This window comes from Ambystoma mexicanum, chromosome 1p (genome assembly GCF_040938575.1).
Source record: "Ambystoma mexicanum isolate Mex_15411 chromosome 1p, UKY_AmexF1_1, whole genome shotgun sequence".
Classification (NCBI taxonomy): domain Eukaryota; kingdom Metazoa; phylum Chordata; class Amphibia; order Caudata; family Ambystomatidae; genus Ambystoma; species Ambystoma mexicanum.
Window position 1 is genome coordinate 1452376634 of NC_090921.1, and position 20313 is coordinate 1452396946.

General features: G+C 50.4%; 1 protein-coding gene across 1 annotated transcript in view; it reads right to left on the reverse strand.

The window, feature by feature from the left end:
• The window catches only part of LOC138455172 (fatty acyl-CoA hydrolase precursor, medium chain-like), a 419018-nt gene that overhangs the window by 99989 nt on the left and 298716 nt on the right, over nucleotides 1-20313 (reverse strand). Inside the window, exon 9 of the mRNA XM_069607090.1 lies at nucleotides 641-727. Within this exon, the coding sequence (XP_069463191.1) occupies nucleotides 641-727 (87 nt within the window). The remainder of the gene's footprint in view (nucleotides 1-640; nucleotides 728-20313) is intronic.

Genomic DNA, 20313 nt, shown 5'->3' on the forward strand with positions numbered 1-20313 from the left:
AATTTGCTTGCGGCCAGCTCCATAGGAGCAGAGAAAGTAGACTCTGTGTCTATTCCATTGCCCTACGCAACAGTGCCCCGGGGAATAGCTCTTACTCGTTTTTTTTCTTCATTGACCATGACCTTGGAATTGTTTGCTATTGATAAAACATAAATAAACACAGACACAGACACAAACACAATTTCATGTGTCTCCCACTCTACTGAGAGACTTATGGCCTCATTGGGAGTTTGCTGGTACGTAAAACAAGGGGGCTGGTAAGCTCACTGGCACCCTTGTTTCCGCATCAGCAATCTTTGTGTCTGCCTGAGGTGGCCGCTGTGGACAGGTCTGAGCCTGTCGGGCCCAGCAATTACGGTAGGCAGACTCTTCACAGGAGCACCAGCTAATGGTGCCAGTGCTCCTGTGTCTCCACGCCCAGGACTCTAAGGGAATGAGGACTAACTATTTACTGGCATCTGACTTTCCAGGCCACCAGACTCGTCATGAGCCGGTGGCACGGGAAGTAAGGCTCTGGTGAATTATTACGGGTCCGATGCAACCCGTAATGAGGCCCATAGACTGCCACAGATCTGAAAATGTTGCAAATGACAACTGGGACACAGTGCATAAACATATATGTGCGATATGAGGTTTTTACCAGTAGTAGTCCAATGCTCGGCATAAAAGACATCACCGATTCTTTGCTGAATCCTTCAATCAAGGTCGTTTTGGAAATATTCATTGCCTGCAAAATACAATGGGAAAACATATAAAAATATGGAATGTTCATGATTGAAGCAGTATAAGAACCTCTGAGCTCATGCTGTTAGAGTGTATTAACTATACAAGCTTGAATAAGCCTCTTTTTCCTGTTCAACTTTGTTCAGTGGAATGCCAAAGAGTATTATGATCTGTGGCCTTGGCTGAAAGGGGCTCTTTTGGAAAGATCTGTGTACAGAACTCATATTTCCTAAACTCAATATGGGAATGCCTTAATATTTTGTGGGACTTTTATCCAGAGCATATTCAGCATCACCTGCATCCTTGCAGTAAGGGAAACATCACTAACATGGTTGTTGTGGCGTTGTATGAATCCTGACCAACTGATATTAGAGAGAGTCAAGTCAAAGGGCCTCATTACACGGAATGCGGAAAGGGTTTACCGTTACGGGTAAGGGTACTGGTACCGGTAAATCCTTACCGCCTTACTACGAGGTCCCTTTGCGGGACCCGACCTCAATAGCTGGTTTTACCAGCCGTTAAGGAACGGGCCCGCAAAGGGACCTTGGAGGCCATTATGGTACCGCAATTTGCGGTACCGTAATTGCCGCCTTCCCCATTCCCATTGAGCCCTATAGGGGCTGAAATGGGAATGGGGAAGTGCCATGGTGAATGGGGAATTACCGCCCCCACACACCTTGGAATGTGGCGGTAATTCCGCCATTCACCATGGGTTCATTTGTATTCAAATATGTTTTTATGATGAAATTCAATCTTAATGCTCAAACTTGATAGACTTTTTTTGAGATATTTTCTACTTTGCATAGGAGTGCTGTATTTGATAATTTGAAGTTTGGAGAAAAACAATTCGATTATTTTTCGGTAATTCGGTGCAATAGCCGTATGTTAAGTTTTTGGACAATGCTTACTTTTTGGAGTTAGCTTTTTTCAAGTTTTATACTTTGCTTTTCTTTTTTTTCCTTTCAGGGGAGAAATATCCTATGACCCCTTTTTTTTAACATTTGTTCTTTCCATATGGTTGGTTTTCTCACTTCTTGCCTCAAATTTTCTTCGTTGTTTTAGTTAATCTTTTTTTTCTGAAAACAATGTTTTAAGAATACCAGCACTGAAACGGAATAGTTAAGATGAGTACAGCACTGTTGCAGGGTGAAAGCGAGCGTGCCACCTTAAATACTGGACCACCTTAAGTTAAAGAGGAAGGACCTGACACGAGGGACAGGGAGGAAGAGGAGGGGCTACTAGAGCCCGGGAAGGACAGATCCGTGTAGAGGGCAATAAAGGAGGTTGTTTCCTAAACTGTCTCCTGTGTGTCTTTGTACGAGAGGGCCCCCTCGGGGCTTGCAGGCGCAGAGGTGCATGTTGGCCCCACATGGTGGTCCCAGTGAGGAGTACAACAACTGGCGACGAAGCGATTCGAACCCTACGCTATGAGGCTGATGGAACTGGACTGATTGTGTGAAGCACAGTCGATGACGGAGGGTCACAGTGAGCCCAACAAGACGGGTGCGCAGAGCCCAGCAGCGTGACAGGCGAGGAGCGTCCAGCAGAGCCGAGCGGACAGGATAGCTACACGGGAGAGGAGGATTACTCTGCCGCGTGAGAGGTACCCCCGCAGGAGGAGAGGTGGGTTTGAGGAGCCCAGCAGCCCGTACCGCAACCCAGGAGCAGCCCACAAAGAGTGCCCGGCTATGCAGGCCACAGAGTACGTGAGGTGCAGGTGACGTCCCAGCGAAGAGTTGAGTGCGAGAGGAGCCCAGGGGACAGGATAAAGCAGTGAGCCCAACGTCGCAGGCTGCAGAGGAGGTGAGGTGCGCTTCCCGCACCAGCAGGCCGCAGAGCAGAAGCGGCGCAGAGACATTGGTACCGACGGGGACAAGAGCCCAGCAGCACGGCACCAAGGGGGGAACAACGGTCGGGGGGAGCACCCACTGAAGACCCTATGCGCAATGCGTGAAGACCCCCAGATGATGTGAGGATAGGAGCAGAGGGAAGGACACAGAGTGCCCAGCTGAGGAGAAACACACGACGCACTGGCCAGCGCGCCCGCCATCAAGAGTACGGGCCAAGCAGGCGAATAGATACACGTGTCTTCAAGGGACCCGGCACTGCACGTGCGACACCACTGGCCCTTGCATGAGAACCGAAACTACATGAGATGCAGCGCTGAGTGAGAGTCAGCCAAGCTTGGCAGAGCGCAGCGTGAGACCCAACACCGTGGGCGAGATCGACCCACAAGAGAGAGGCCACAGTATTGCAGGAGGGTCCACTGCACACATGTGATCCAGCGACCAGCGTTACGAGACAGAGGGAGAGACACCCGAATGGCATGAGGAGTAACACTATATGGCTGAGACACATCACAGTACCAGAGAAACCCGCACTACAAGTGAGGGAACACCACCTGAGTGAGACAGCACATCAGTGAACACCACTCTTTTAGGTGACAACACTGAAGGAGGCACTGCACCGTGCAAGCTAAAACGGCGCGAGAGGCAGAAGAGGCCCGTGTGCCACCAGTCAGAGCACGCAGGACCGGCGCAAGGAGAGGAGCGGCACAGGACGCTGCCAAGAAGAGGATCGTGTGCCCAGCAGAAGTGGCCACAAGGAGCAGGCATCGCTGCCTGTGGTAGAAGAGGGTAATCGGACCCTGCAGAGCCAAGGAAGGCTGTGGTCCCGGTGTGCCCAGCAGCGGAGGTGTAGCATGCGCTGCTACATCTAAGAGAGTCCATCGGGAGAGTAAGGGAGCCCAGCAGGCGGAAGAAGCACAGAGGAGCCCCACCGCAAAACGAAGACCGTAGCGGCCCAGAATGGGAGGCACCAGACACCGGTAAGGAGTCCACACCCCTCCCCCATCGGGGCATGTAGAACAAAGGCCTGCGCAAGCGTCGCAAAGAGGCCCGCGCCCCTCACCCACCGCCGCCTGCCAAACGAAGAGCAGCGCCAGCAGAAAGCACCACAAGCGCGCCAAAACACCCCTGTGAGCGTGAAAAAAAAAAAAAAAAAAAAAAAAAAACACAGAGCACACTAACTGGGACACCATCATCCCACCAGCCATGACGGCAGCGAACTGCCCGCAAAAGCGCCAAAACGCTCCCGCGAAGAAAGGAATGTTTCTATATATCAAAAGGGAACATACGAAACCAAACATACCGAGACACGACATTGTGCCAACCCAGGGGGTCCACATCATAAAACAGCACGAAACCGCAGAGCACGTGTCCAAGTGATAAAAGACACACACGACAAGTGCGTTACGACAAGACTCCGGAGGACACCGGCGCCATCAATCCTCAGGCTCACAGAGGGTTAACCAGAAGAAAGCCATAAGGGCCAATCACCGACCACCACTACAGCGTCCACCACACACCACGCAGACCACCGGTACTGCAAGTTGCCAAGCCCACAGAAGGACAATAACACGAGTGAGCAACACCACGAGGATAACCACAAGGTGGAAAGCCATCACGTCGCTCACACCACTGCTGAGGACCAAGGGCACGCATTTGTAGACTGCCAACAGCCCCAAAAGAGCAAAACCACGCCATAAGCCACAGCCCAGGGAACCATAGACACACGTAGCAGCCCATACAAACCACCTGCAATGGTGACAAGAACATGCTCACAACAGAGACTACCAGAGACTGCTCCTCTGAGTGCCACCAGCAACGCGGGAACGACTTGGGAGCTGGCAAGGGGAAAAGGCGGTCTGGCAACGCCACACACCACCCACTGAGGACCCAAAGGAGCATCAAGAGATCTCATGCAGAACTAAAACCCTGTGGAGGGATACCGCTTGAGACCTGCTGCTCTCAGCTGGCCAGCAGCTAGCCCAGTGAAACACAACATAGAGGGTCAAGCACGAACATTATAGTACAGCGTTGTCACAGAGGAACTAACACAGGGACGATTGCCACAGGAGATTTATGGCACATACAGCATGTAACAGACCACGGACGGGATGAGGACCAGGACGTAAAATGGCCGGCTACGAACCAGGAGCATACCGCCGGAGAACAAGGAGGAGAGCGGATTGACAGCGGGACTGGAGAACGACAGGATAGCAGTACCGCAAAGAGCAGGTGATGGAGGAAGATCTTGATGACCCTGAGGCAACAGCAAATGAGACAGCATCAAAAAAAAAAAAAAAAAAAAAAAATCACCCAAAAGGAGGGGGGCAAGGAAAAGCTAAGGGAAGAGGGGGAAGTCCACCCACAGTGGAAAGGGGACACTCCGCCCAACAGCAAGAAATGAGAGGAAGGCAGGGGGCAAGGAAAAGCTAAGGGAAGAGGGGGAAGTCCACCCACAGTGGAAAGGGGACACTCCGCCCAACAGCAAGAAATGAGAGGAAGGCAATTTGCCCACATAGATGGCAGCCCACTGCACAAGTAGCAGGAAGGCCCAAGAGACCCACAGCAGAAAATGGAGCCCAGAAAGGAGGGCAGCAGAAAATGGAGCCCAGAAAGGAGGGCAGCAGAAAAGGGAGCCCAAAAAGAGGGCAGCAGAAACAGCAGAAAATGGAGCCCAGAAAGGAGGGCAGCAGAAAAGGGAGCCCCCAAAGGAGGGCAGCAGAAAACGGAGCCCAGAAAAGAGGGCAGCAGAAAACGGAGCCCAAAAGGAGGGCAGCAGAAAAAGAAGCCCAGAAAGGAGGGCAGCAGAAAAAGAAGCCCAGAAGGAGGGCAGCAAAAAAAAGAAGCCCAGAAAGGAGGGCAGCAGAAAAGAGAGCCCAGAAAAGAGGGCAGCAAGAAAAGGAGGCACACAGGAAAGGAAGCCCAGGTGGAAGGGCCAGAGGACAGAACAGGAAGGAGTAGGACACCCGCAACAAAAGGAACCCAGAAAAGGGAGCCACCGGAAAGAACAAGACCGACTGCTGAATACCACAAAGGATAGCCCAAATACGCGACTACTGCACAGCAATCACATCAGCAAGGAGCACTGCAGGACAACAGTAGAAAAGGAGCGATCTGCGAGAACGGAGAGACCCAGGGAGGAGGACATAAGAGCAGCGGCTAACAAGACTAAAGCGCACACTGCAGCGACCACCAGAACGCAACACAAGTCACCGACCCCACAAAGATGTTAAGCAGGGGGGAGGTGTTGCAGGGTGAAAGCGAGCGTGCCACCTTAAATACTGGACCACCTTAAGTTAAAGAGGAAGGACCTGACACGAGGGACAGGGAGGAAGAGGAGGGGCTACTAGAGCCCGGGAAGGACAGATCCGTGTAGAGGGCAATAAAGGAGGTTGTTTCCTAAACTGTCTCCTGTGTGTCTTTGTACGAGAGGGCCCCCTCGGTGCTTGCAGGCGCAGAGGTGCATGTTGGCCCCACATGGTGGTCCCAGTGAGGAGTACAACAAGCACTTCGACGTGTGTTTATCAAATTGAGTACTCAAGCTGCTATTGCCTAACAGTAGGGCTCGCACCTGAACACTTCAACACTCAAACCATATGAAGAAAGAACTGTGCATATTCAATGTATTGATTCCCAAATGCTCGCATACACGTGTTTCACACTGTAAGGCGGACAATATTGCTTTAATTTGGTAACTTAAACCGTATATCTTGTGCTTCCAAGTCGATCCAAACAGGATGGACAGACCACCTCAGTTAATTCGTGTGCACAGCAGCATTATTATCTTGCCAACATCACGTTGATTATAATCAATATCACATTCATGAGCCAACATGCAGCCAGTGATTTCCGAAGAATGCTTGGATGACTATCTGGTTTAGTTAGATTATTACAGATGGTTTACAATCCATCAGAGTAGGCTCTGAAGCAGAATGCAATATAGCCAATATTGTCCAGCCTTTTAGTGTGAAACATGTGTATGCCAGCATTTAGAAATAAGTGTTGCATGTTTTAAGAACTTATTTGACGCCACGCCCTCCCCAAAGAAATTCCCATGTCCTAAATGATTTGGCTTTGGGGCATATGGTGGCGCTTGCATCCCATTTGTCAAAAATATTGCTAACGGAATGAGAAGAGAAGAAGGGGTGTTGAGAAGTATTGCAGTTGGCATGGCAACTGGCAATGCTTGTAGCATTCATCAGAAAACATGTCATATTGTGCCTATGTCCTCTGTATGAACCAGTAAGCTATCGTAATGCTACACAAGCACCAATCAGGATGTAAGTTGAGGGAAGGAGCTACTCCAAAGTCAGCTGGTGGCCTCTTGCAGTTGCATCTGCCCCTACCACATTCCGTACCTGCTTTAAACACCCTTTTCTATCATCTCAAAGCTTTTCAGTTTTTTGGAGGTTTCCAATATTAATATACCCACCCCCAGCCTCTTGTGGCTCCTCATTCCATTTTTTTATTTTTTTTAAAATTTCAAGTGTACTGACTTTTTGCCAAGAAAAAAAAGAAAGCACAGAACGGCCAAATGAAAAGACATCAGCAGAACATTACGGAAACTGCCAAAAAGAATGTATCCATTTGTACAAAAGACCGAAAAAGGCCTGTGCCATTTGTATGCATGGGAAAATACCGAACATGCGGAGCAGGGTTTGCAGGGGTGTCCCAAGCTCCCCATGTTTGGCATTTTCAGATTAAGGAAGTGCGGGGGTGACCCCTGCATAGGGGGCACCCCCTATGTAAAAAAAACGAGATGTAAAAGGAAAGTATCCTCCAGCGCCGGTTCCCGATCACGGAAGTGAAAGGGAACAGACGTTGCAGGGACACAGCAAGTCCACGGCACACAGCAAAATGTGCTGCCGCAATGTAAGCAGGTACGGGGTGGTCATGTATTTATTTTGGGTTATTTTACCTTGATGGAAAAAACGTATTTGCGGTCAAAACCGCTACAGTGTTTTTGGCCGCGTGATTTTCCGTCACTGTAAAATAACTCAAATCCGAACATTACAGGACCACTTTGGGAATGGCCTCCCGTATCACCCCCCATGGGTGTCATGCCCCTAGCCCCCCACACAAAGATGTTAATTCCGCCCTCTGACCCTGGGCAAACCCAAAATATTAAGGTCTGTCTCATCATCAGCATATGAAGACCTAGTTCTCCTCCAATCTCCTTTACCAAAGACCGTCTTCCCCCTTCCACACCGGTTGACACCGTGCCCATCCCCTTACTCTCCACAGCCTCCTCAATCTCCATCCGGGCCCCTTTTTTCATGATGTTTGATCACCCCGGCATGTATCCGGATTGGAATTCAGTCCTCTCAGAGTCGAGATTTCCCCCACTCTCATGTATCCCAGCTGTAATCCTTTCCATCACGTATATATTCCTGCCCACATTTATCCATTCACTCGTACCCGGGAACAATAGCCTTTTCCAGTGCATCGCTAAGCATGCCCTTCTAGCTAACAACAAACAATGAGGTAGATGCGGGAGGCTGACATAGTCCCCCTCATCGTTCTCGAAACCAAACAGCACCATTAACATCGGTTTAGCTCTGGAGATCCCGTCCAGCTCCCTGACCCACCCGGGGACCTCATCTCAGTAAATTTGGACCCTCACACATCCCCACCACATGTGCCAGTAATCAGCTCGCTCACCACATCCATGCCAGCAAAAGGGACTCAGATCTGAAAACATCCTGGAAAGGCGGACCGGGTCATACTGCCATCTGTGCAGCAATTTTATCGCATGGAGTTTGTATTAGTATGCAATGGAGACCCTAAATGTCCTATTACATATTTTGTACCATAGTGGATCATCAGGTTTGAGACCCAAGTCCCTGTGCCACCTGGTCCAGAGGTTTTCCGTACTCCATCCACCAACTTTCACCAAAGCCCTATACAGGGAAGAGATTGTACCTTTCATTTCCACCTGAGAATCTAAGACCTTTTCTAGGGGGGTTAAGTCTCTTTGCACCATTTCCCCCCATATTTCGGATGTGAGCACCCCTTTCAACTGTAGGTATGAGAAGACAGACAACTTCCCTATTCCCAGCTCCTTCCCTAAATCCACCATGGAGATGAATTGACCATTGCTACACAGCTGACCCACCCTCTTAAGCCCTGCCTCAAACCAGGTCAGAAATCTATCCAGATTCAGAATCCGGTCCATCACTCCCGGTGCCCTTACATGACTAAGGGGGAATGGCCAGGTTGTGATGCCCTTCATATCTGGGCCCTTCCACCATATATTCCAGATAACCCCCAAAACAGGATGTTCCCTTACTCTCTTTGGGAAGCGATCCCGCAGAACCCAAACCCATTCTCCATGGTCGCCTGTCTCCTATGGGCAATGTCCAACCCAACCCATTGACAAACCCCCAATTCTCTCAGGTGTGGGACTAGGAGCCTCAGTTGCATCGCCTTATAATACCGGTAGATGTCCGGGAAACCTACTCCACCCCTTTCCTTCAGGAGCACCAATGCCTCATACCTCATTCTCGATTTCTTCCCCTGCCATAAAAACCTCAGGAGGCGGGCCTTGACCTCGCAGAACATGGCATCTGGGATGTGAATAGGAAGCATCTGGAACAGATAAAGGATTCTGGGGAGTAAGTTCATCTAGATAGCATTTAGCTGCCCCAACCATGAGATCATTAATTTAGCTCATTTTTTCAAAGTCATGAAATAGTTTTTGCAGGAGTGGCAGAAAATTCACTTCATATCTATGTCTCTCATCATCTTTATACCCAGGTTTTGCAGCTGCTCTTCTTCAACCTTCATCCCCAAACTAGTCAAATTCTGTCTATCCTCCAAGCCCAGCTGTTCCAATGGGAAGAAAATAGATTTCCCTGTGTTTATCTTAAAGCACAAAAGGACCCCATACCGCTCTATTATCTCCAGCACCACCGAAGCTGAGGCAAGTGGATTCTTCAGATGCAGCAGAATGTCATTGGCATATATCGCCAGTTTGTATTCAACCCTTCCCACAGACATGCCTTCCACTCAGGGATCATTGCGTAATGTTTGAGCCAGAGGCTCCAGGGAGAGACCGAACAAGATCAGGGAGAGGGGACATCCCTGCCTTGTGCCTCCACTCAACTCAAACCAATGGGAGAAGTTGCCATTGGCAGAAACGCAGACACTTGGGCCCAAATCCGTAATTAGTAAGTTGCCTTCAGAAAATTCCAATGAACTCTGTCGAAGGCTTTTTTCCGCATTGACAGGTAAGAGCGTGGGGTTGCCCCGCTCGCCGGGACCCCATGATCAGATGCAGGGACTTACGCATTGTGTCAGAGCCGTGTCTCCCCCTTATAAATCCTATCTAGTCTGAGTGTACCAGTCGAGATATATTGGGTTCGAGACGTTAAGGAGAGTGATCGGACAATATGACCCGCAAGTTTGTGGATCACCAAATGAAGGCCTGTACAAAGGTCTTTGGGGCCCTACTAGTTTCTAGGATTACATTAAATAGTTTAACAAGGTTGGGGTCAGGACAGTGGCACACTTCTTGGAAAAGGTCACTGTATACCCGTCTTCCACTGGTGCCTTTCCTGGTTGCATATGGCATATTGCCTGTAATATCTCATCACCTCTGATGGGGCATCCATTTCCGTGACATTCTTCAGTGGTCAGTGCTGGTAGTGACATCCCCCCAGGTAGGCTACTATCTCTGCCATGTCTGTTCCCCCATCCCCTTTATATAGGCCTTTGAAGAAGTCCACAAATGTTTCAACCACACCTCTCACTGATGTCTCGAGGACTACCCCCGGCCCTGTACTCCAGATATCCATCTGTCGGGTCGCTGACTGCACAATTGCCCTGCCAGCAAGGCGTCTGCCTTGTCCCCTTTTCGTAGTTTTTCTGCTTCAGGAACTGAAGCTTTCGGGTTTTCTTACCTTCTTCCAACAATCTAAGTTCCTCCCTCTTACCCCTCACCACTTATCAAATCCTGACTTCTTCCTCTGTTTCGTGGACTCGCCTTCCCAACACCCTTATCTCTTCCTGCAGCTTGTTTTCCAGTAAGGTCCCCTCTCTTTTCCTTCCTGCTCCCTCTCTAATTAAGAGACCCCTCCATGCCGGCTTCCCTGCATCCCAGATGGTAGACTGAACCACTTCCCCTATATCATTCAAAGCAAAGTACTCCCATAGCACCTTCTCCAACTCCACCCCGAAAAACGGTATCCTTTCATAGAGACTCATTCATTCTCCACATTGTATTACGGGGGGCCAGGTCAGGCCAGGACAAGTCCAAGGATACCATGTAATGGCGGACCACAAGATTGGATGGATCTTTGCTCCCAGGGCCTCCTTAGAAGCTCTCTCGTGACACATAGGTAGTCTATACGAGTGTAGATCCCATGGGGTGCGGAGTAACAGGTGAACCCCCTATCATGAGGATGGAGGAAGCGCCATACATCGCACAGACCATGCAAGTCCAAGCATGCCTTTAGGCCCTCCCCTCCCAGCATAGGGGGTCCCGTCCAGGTCGGTTCTGTTGCCCTTCTATCAAGCTGTATGTTTGCCCACATACTGAGGTCACCACCCACCACTAAGTTTCCAGTGCCTTCCTTCAGGACCCTCACAAACATGCGTTGGAGAAAGCACAATTGAGCCTGATTAGGGGCATACAGCACCATAAAAGCTATCCGGACCCCTTTCATACAACAACAATAGTATAGCCCTTCCCGTGTCACACATCCATGTTTTCTCTAATTCCATTTTCTGTCTCTTGTGGATCAAAATACCAACGCCCCCTTTACGCGGTTTGCCCGATCCCCAATATGCCTGACCCAAAAGGCCGCACAGGATTCTCCTTTCCTCCCCCCATGAAAACCTAGCTTCCTGGAGAAAAAGGATATCTACCTCCAGTCTACGGAACTCCCTGACTATCAGGGACCTTTTGGTTGGTGAATTGAGCCCTTTCACATTTAGTGTGACCCTTCCCACCGTGTTCAGGTCAACCATAGGCTTATATCAAATCTCTCTGGCAGGACGGACCACCTGCTACACCAAACAATCTCCCCCTGGGGATTTCTGAGTAATTGCAAATGGAATAAACAAATGTAAAAATTCACCCTTACTTGCAAATATACTGTTCAAGCATTTCTAGGTTTAACAAAGAATTTGAAAGTTGACCTATTACCCCTTTATTGAAAATGTATAACCTTCAAGAAAGACAGGCAGCTGTATATGACTCTGAACTATAGGGCTATTGTAAATCAATTCTGGGATCTCTTACTGAGAATGGTTTTTTAAAGAAATCTGTAGGCCTATCTAAAAGCACTCCCAACTTGCCTTTACACAAGTTATACATCGAGACATGTTAATTAAACTTGCAGTTATCCTGCACTTTATAAATATAGAGAAGCCTTGCAGGATATTCTCTCACTGGATGGGGGGTTGTCTATTCCCTGATGCAAGCATGTTCAAAATCATTTTTACTCTGTTGACATGGATGAATTATGGTTGAATCCATCAAATATTGATATGACTTTGAAATCCAAGATTACATCTTCACTCATTAGATCGTATTGTTCATGAATGTCAGTGTTCTACATTGTCTCCAAACTTTTTCCAATATAAATACCTGTATATATATGAAGATTAGATTGACTTTGTTAAAGTTTCATTTACATGCTCGTTGTACATGAAATTTAGGCTGGGCATTCTACCATTGGCATGTTGGGGAATGTTTCAAATACTGAACATTGTTGTTATTGTATATATTACAGAGAATCCATTATGCATGTTATGTTTTTATGTCCTTTTATATTCTTTATATTGTAATTATACATTATACGGAGTTCCGGGCAGAGTTCCAGTCTGCTCCATCCCACACCACGAGAGGACGTGCGTGCTGCTTCTTCTGCTTTTTTTTTTTTTTTTTTTGCTTTGGCTGGGGCTGGGCTTTTGTAGAAAACAAGCCCAACCTCCATAAAAACCCTTCTTCCGCGCGGAGCTCCGGGCAGAGTTCCAGTCTGCTCCAGTCCGCTCCGGGAGCTGGGGCTGTCGGTCGGATTCACCAATACAAGAGAGCTGCATGAGAACTGCCAGGACACAGAGGTAGGCGTTCAGTGCCCATACCGCCCAGCGGAAACTCTCTCTTTGACCTGCATTGCCACTTATCTCTATCGGGTCTCCCTTATGTTCTGAACTTAATTTGAACTGAACGGAGCTGACATCAACAGAAACAGAAAACCGAAACGAGCGTGGGGTCTAAAAGTGAGCTCTGAGCCCCCCTTGGTCCTGCTTAGCCGACCGATCTTTGCTACCTGCTGACACTGACACCTTATCCTCCTGCTCCCCTACACCAGCCTCCCCATCCCACCCCACCCCATCCCGCCCCACCCGTTCCCTCCCTTCCCTTCCTCCCCTCCCCGGTCCTGCTCCTTCCCTTCTTCCCTTCCTCCGTTCCTTTTCCCCCTTCTCCTTTCCCCCTTCCCCCTTCTTCCCCTTCCAGCGTCCTTTATCTGAGATGGAGGAAGATCCAGATCAACGCTTATTAAGGAGCCACACGAAAAGGACCCCACTTACCTCGAGTCAGCCTCCAGCTTTCAACCACAAGGCCTCTTCAGTCTTAACTTATGGTCTTCTCCAAGACCAACGGCAAGGCCCGGTAGCACCACCCGGTGATGGCCGCCCCCCCCCACCGCTTCGGCGAGCGACCCATGCTGTGCGGGAGCCGGAGGGCCCCTGCCAGGGGGTCTGAGGGTGGCCACATCGCTGGCGGCTGCCGCGCACGACGTCCACTGCTCGACATCTTCGGTTACCACCTTAAAGCCGGCGGCCACCTTTGAAGCGCCTAGCACCCGAGATGAAACGGGCAGACGGGCATCAGCCCCGCTCGCTGCAGAAGCCGCGAACTCTACACTGCGGAACATCAATTCTCCTGATCTGGAGAATCCCTGCAACCGGCGGAAGAGCCCGTTCCTCCGGACCACTACGGCCCAGATCCACCTGGCTCAGGAAGCCCAACCGGGCAGACCTGGCACGGGTGACGCTACTCACTCACGGAACCTAACCACACCAAGGGACGCCGAAGAGACTACCCTACACCTGTCACCCAGTATATCTACGCCGCCTCTGATGCCAGTGACCACATCGCCCCCTTTAGACCCAACCGGATCTCCGGAAAACAGGGCCTATGATGTCACGCACTCTCACACCCATACTGACCCTTTGCTTGCGATTCCCCTGCATGAGGAGAGTCCGGATTCAGATTCCGACATCTCCCCTGACACACTGGATAACTCCAGCTCCAAACTTTCCACCAATCATCCTGCAAAAAGACCAACGCATAGGAATAAAAGCAAATTGACACTTAAGCCCACGGCGGTTGCAGCCACAAACTCCAAAGCTCTTTCGACAAAGAAACAGCAAAATCCAGCGCCCCGCTTTTATAAAGCTAGCAACCAGAATAAAAAGGTCGTTTCACAACAAATACAAAGGGCTATGCAAAACTTGCCCTTTCCACCCCGCGTTTGTCCAACGCTCTGATGAATTTTTTCAAGACACAAGGTAAAAGAAAATTATCCAATGACTCTGAACTATCAGATGCGGAAATCCCGGAAGTTTTTGACGAGATCCCTCCAGTGCCCAAATCCAGGAAAATTACAGCTTCAACCGGGCCTCATCTATCCTCAGTCGGGCAAACTCCGCCTCTGAGCACTCACCTCCTCGGATCCTTACCGGACGCACCAATTGATTCCCATCCGGGCTCTGACTGCCCGCCTATTGACATTTCGGCCACACCTTCAGACCTGCTGGCGAGGTCCCAACCATCACCCACCCCGGGACGGGTGGCATCCGCAAACGCAGATCCAATAAACACCACTAGATTGCCACATCAGGGCCTTACGGACATTCTAGACCTACTACAACCAATAGCTGGGCCACACAGAGAAACGCCCCCCCCACCTGCAGGTAAAGACCGTCTAAACCCCTGCCACGCCCAAGTCCAGTCACCTAGTCCCCGCACCCCAGTTCTCTTGTCGGGACGACCCCAACTTCCAAACGAGACCAGCAGCTTCAAGACCATCGTCTTCGCTGGATATTGGATCCACCAATCCCACTCGTAGACACTCTTTGGCGAACCCCTCCTCCTTAGGAACAAGAGACACGCCACTGAGGACGGGAAGAAGATGGGACCTTCCTTCATCGCCCCACAAAGAGTCCCCTAACAACAGAAAGGATCTGACCACAATTATGTCAGCCATAACCATTGCCATGGCCCCATTCTGCAAGCTGTATGAAACGTAAAGCGACGTCTCAAAGGGCAACACGGCCATTTTGGCGAACATACAGTCAAAGCTTACTGTGATGCTGGAAATGCATCAGAGGGACAGGGCCTCTGAATCCTTGTCCTTTTCTGCCTTTTATCGTGTGTTCTGTTATGTTTTCTGCCCAGGAGTCCATTTGGGACTCCTGGCAGTGCAGCTCTCTCTTTTGGTTTGGTGAACAGACCCATGGGATACCCTTATGGCACCCCTGGGTAGGGGTACAACCCTGTGCCCCTAGTGTATGTTTTTGGGCACCTGTGGGTGGCCCACAGAGCAGGGTATGGGCTGGTGGCAGCTCCATGCTGAATTGGACAGGTGCTCTGGGTGTCCTCCATTTTGGGATACCCAGGCCCTGCCATTGGGATCAGTTGATTCCTGATAGAAAACAAGATGGCCCCTGTGGCCTCTTGCTTTCTATTGCCTGTTGTCTTGTTTTTCCCAAAGTCCTGGGAAGCCCTGACTCTGTCCCTTCCCCCTGACTGGCTGTTGGGTGGAAGTTCCATATATGGTGTTGTTGTGAAGGCCCAGCTAGACTGACTGGAGCCTTCCCTTTGACTGTATGTTGTGGGTACCTCCTGTGGGTGGGACCTGGGTGAATGGAGTGTGTGACCAATATGCACTTCTTGTTGTGGTTGTCTGGTTTCTGGCATGTGAGACAAAGACTGAGACAGCCCTGCCCGAAACTGGCCTGAATGCAGTGTGTAGTGTTGAATGGCTGGGTACTTGTCCCAATCCACATTCCTTGTTGTGAGTGTCTGAAAGGGAGGAGTGTGGCCTGAATGCACTGTGTGCCTGATTGGCTGACTGACTGCATGAATGCCCTTCTGTGTGATTGGCTGCTGTGTGTGTGCCAGCAGTGTGGATGAGAGACAGAATAGTATATCTGGGGACCTCTCACCACTGGAAATTGTTCAGAAGCATTCAGAAGCTGAGTCTCCACTCAAGAGTAACTGGATTTGCTGATCCTCGACGTCCAACTGGAAGAAGAAGACTTGCTGTGGCATTTGCTTCGACAGAAACTGAAGGTTGTCGAAATCGTCGAGGACTGACCCGAGAGAGGACCTGGCTAGGCGCCCTCTTCCCGTGCTCCGAGGGACCATCGAGCACCGCTGAATCTTCGCCGAAGCGCCCTGGAAGTCAGACCCTCGAAAGGCTGCCGACCCGAGACGGGACCGCCGAGGAGATCGAAGTGAAGCACCCGGACCTCGACACTGTCGAAGTCCATTGCCGTCGACCAGGGTTCGCAGGTCTGTGTAACCGCTGGAGGCCCGTCGAAGTTGTGTTGCCCAGCCGTGGGAACCACTTGACGCCGTGCCGCCGACGACCGGAGCCGTCCGCTCCTTGCCTAAGAACATTTGAATCGAAGGACTCTCTCGTCCGCACCGTCGACCGCTTTTGTCCTGCCGGAGAAAGTCGAGGACGACCAACGCGCCGAGGAGAATCCGCCGGTGGGTTTCCCGCCACCTCACGACCCCAAAGACTCGAGCGACTCGACGCCCTTGCTGGGCCACCGTCATTCACAATCTTTGCGGTCCAGAACTAGTGTCGCCGAGGTGCCCCGCACGCCTCTTCCTCGCAGGACGCCGACGTCTCGACGCCGACGAGCACCGCTCGGATCGAAGCCTGCCGCCTCATCGACGCCGTTCTACCTCGTTTGTTGTCGGACGTTCGACGCCCCGTGTCTCCCGCTTGAAAGGGGAGGCATTCAAGAAGGGCCGTCGATTCCCCGACACCGAACACCGAGTTCTTCGACGCTTCTCGACGCCTCTCGACGATCCGTGACTCCTGCCTTAAAGGGGGTCATTCAAGAAGGATCTGTCGACGCCTCTTCGAAGAACTCGACTCCACCAGGTACATTGGGGGGGTAAAAACATTGTAGGAGAGAATAAGACTATTGGACAATATATGGACTGGGCTGGTGTTATATCTCTTTATTTTACAGGTTGCCCAGGTGGGGGGATCTCCACACAGAACTGTGTCCAGTAGCTAGGGCCAGTCTTCTGCCTATTGTTTCAACCATCTTTTATCTCTCCTCTCTCTATTGCTGGTTTCCTTCTTATTGATCTGTGTGCCATTTTGACAGTATTGTGAATGCACTTTAATGACGTCTAATATTAGTGGTACCACTTTAGAATTGTAGATATTTACCGTTATTGATTTTCCTGAGCACAAAGTGCGTTATTGTGATAAGTGTACATAACCCTTGAATATTAATTATGTAAAGACTGTGTTTTCAGTAATACAGTGTGTGGACATTCCTTTGTGGGGGCTTGGGGATACACTGTACTTAAGAACCAGCCTGCATCACCTCCTGAGAAGCTAGGCCTTGATTGCTCGGCCATTGCTACCAAATTAGAGAATCTTGGCTGGGGTCCTCTGTGCCTCTCCTCTACCATATAGAGAGCAGAAGTACAGACCCCCCCACCAGTCTTTACAAAGTCTGGTGGCCAGCGGTGGGATGCTTATGGTTTTAAGACTCAGTGTATAACCGTGCCACTTACAAAATATCCGCACTTTTATGAGATTAAGGTTCGGGTGTGTTCCAAATAACTGCATTACAAGCAATGGAGTCCATTGCAAATGGTAAATTGACTCGGATGAGCTTAGAGGCTCTCCAGAGTGCTTGTGAAGCCAGGGAGTTAGACTTTGTGGATAAGTCTAGGGCTGAGCTGATAGCTGCCCTGGTGGATTACCAGACTGATGGTGAAACTCTTGATGAAGGGGGGGATGCAACCAGTGAGGACTCTGCCCCTGGGGTTGTCGCTGAATCTGTTTCTGGGAATGCCACCATTCCTGCTGCCTCTGTTCCAAACCCCAGCAATTCCATGGAACTTGAGTTATTAAGGATGAAGTTAGCCTTTGAATATCGCAAGTTGGAAATAGAAGCTGAGCTTAAGAAAGAGGAGCTGGCACAGCAAGTGGAACTCAAGAATAGGGATCTTGCGCTCAAAGAAAAGGACACTGAATGTCAGAGAATCCAGTTAGAGAAAGCTCGAGTGGAGACTTCAGCTAGACCAATTGAGAGTGGCAGGTCCCCAGCCACCAAGTTTATGAAAGATTTGGTTGGTGTGTTTGTGGAGGGTTCAGATATCCTCCAATGGATTGAAGCGTTTGAAATGGCTTGTGCAATTCATGATGTAGATAAAAGAGATTGGGCTAAGTGTTTGTTAAGCAGAGTGCCTCAAACTGGATATGACTGTATTCTGAAGCTGAGTGTGGAAGAAAGGGGTCAGTATGAGTGTATGAAGTCTGCTTTGATTGCCAAGTTTGGCAAGACACCTGCCCAATACCTTAAAAGGTTCAGGGAATTTAAGAAAAGAGAGAATGTGTCTTGGGTTGACTGGGTGAGTACTGCGCACATGAACATGATGGGGTGGATTGATGGATACAAGGTGAAAACTTTTGCTGAGTTGTCCCACCTCTTGTTTTTTGAGCATTTTTCTGAAGCCTGTTCACCAGAGCTGCGTCAGTATGTGGCTGACCAGAACATTTTGGACCCCTTTAAGCTGGCTAGGTTGGCTGACAAGTGGGTCTCCCATCGGGTGTCCCCTAAGGACTCCAGTGGGAAGGACAAGGACAAAGAAAAGGGGGCCTCTCAGAAAGCTGAGGAGTCCCAAAAGCAGTCACAGTCGGGTAAACCAAAACCTTCCTCTCCTAAGACCCAAAAATCTAGTGGGGATAAGTCCTCTGTGGGTGGGAATAAGAGTAGTGGTCCACCTGCTGCAAAGCAGGTTCCCAGTGGTTCCAGTACCGTACCCCGCACTCCTGGCACTTGTTGGGATTGTGGGGCTCTGGATCACAAAAGGGGTGACCCCAAGTGTAAAGGTAAGGCACTTGGAGTACAGGCTGTCAGCCTGACCTACCCTTCCCCCGTGTCTGAGGTGGAGGCCACTGTCCTCCCCTCCTCTACCGGAATCACCTTTGGTGCTCTGGTAGAGATTTCCTTAGTGTCCCTTGGGGCCTGGGACCAGTACGCAGAAGTACTGGCGACTATCCCACAGAACACCCGTAGGTTTTTGAGAAGTGTCCTCTTGAATGGCCAGCCTTCTACTGGTTTGAGAGACACTGGGGCAAGCATGACAGTGGTGGACAGGACCCTGCTCAAGCCAGAGGACTATGAAGGTGCTCCTCTGCAAACCACCAGGTTAGCTGGTGGGCCTCCCAAATTATCACCTATAACCTTAGTCACACTCATGATTGGAGACAAGACAGCAAAGCTTCCTGTCCTGGTTCAGGACAATGTCCCTGCTAACATTCTGTTAGGTAATGATCTAGTGGAGTTGGGGTTGATCTCGGATGGTCTTCCCCTGACTGCTGCTGCGGTCACTAGGTCACAGGTGACACCGGGTCTGGCTGTGAGTCAGGTACCCGAGCCAAAGGCGAGGCCTAAGGCAAGAAGAAGGAAGACCAAGAAGGCCACCTCTGTGGAGGGAACACCTTCTCTTCCTGCTGTTCCGACAGCACCCATTGGGATCCATGCTCCGGACGGGCTGGGTCCAGTGGAAAACCCAAACTCAACTCCTGTGGGAGAAGAGACAGAAGACTCTCCTGTGGGAGAGGTTCTTAACCCGGAGGAGCACCCCGACCTTCAATGCTTGTTAGCTGAAGGGGGACCCTCCCGGGCAGACTTCTGTAAAGGACAGAGAGAGTGCCACTCTCTCGAGGGTCTGAGGAAACAGGCCCTGTCCCAGGCACAAGGTGAAGTGCCTAGGACATTCAAGATTTATTGGGAGGGTGAGCTCCTTGTTAGTGAGCCCACTAAGCCTGAACCTGGTGCCCGCAAGAGGTTGGTGGTACCCCAGGTTTACAGGCCCTTCCTACTGCAGTTGGCGCATGAGGTGCCCTTGGCTGGTCATCTTGGGACTAAGAAGACTAAGCAGAGGCTCTCTGCCCATTTCTACTGGCCAAGGATGGGGGTAGAAGTGGAGTCCCACTGCAGGACCTGCCCCACTTGTCAGTTGTCTGGCAAGACTGGAGGCAGGATCATTGCCCCACTGCAGCCATTACCAGTGGTTGGCACGCCATTTGAGAGGGTGGGCATCGACATCGTCGGTCCCCTTGACCCTCCCACTCCAGGTGGACATCGGTTCATCCTGGTCTTGGTAGATCATGCCACCAGGTACCCTGAGGCAATACCCCTTCGGACTGTTACTGCCAAGGTGGTTGCCAGGGCTCTCCTGGGCATTTTCACCCGTGTTGGATTCCCCAAGGAGGTTGTCTCTGACAGAGGATCCAACTTCATGTCTAGTTACATGAAAACCATGTGGAAAGAGTGCGGGGTAACCTACAAGTTCTCCACCTCTTACCACCCCCAGACCAATGGTCTGGTTGAGAGATTTAATAAAACTCTCAAGGGCATGCTAGGTGCTTTGGAAGAGCCCCTAAGGAGGAAATGGGATCTCCTCCTGCCATGCCTGCTGTTTGCTTACAGAGAGGTACCTCAAGAGGGTGTTGGTTTC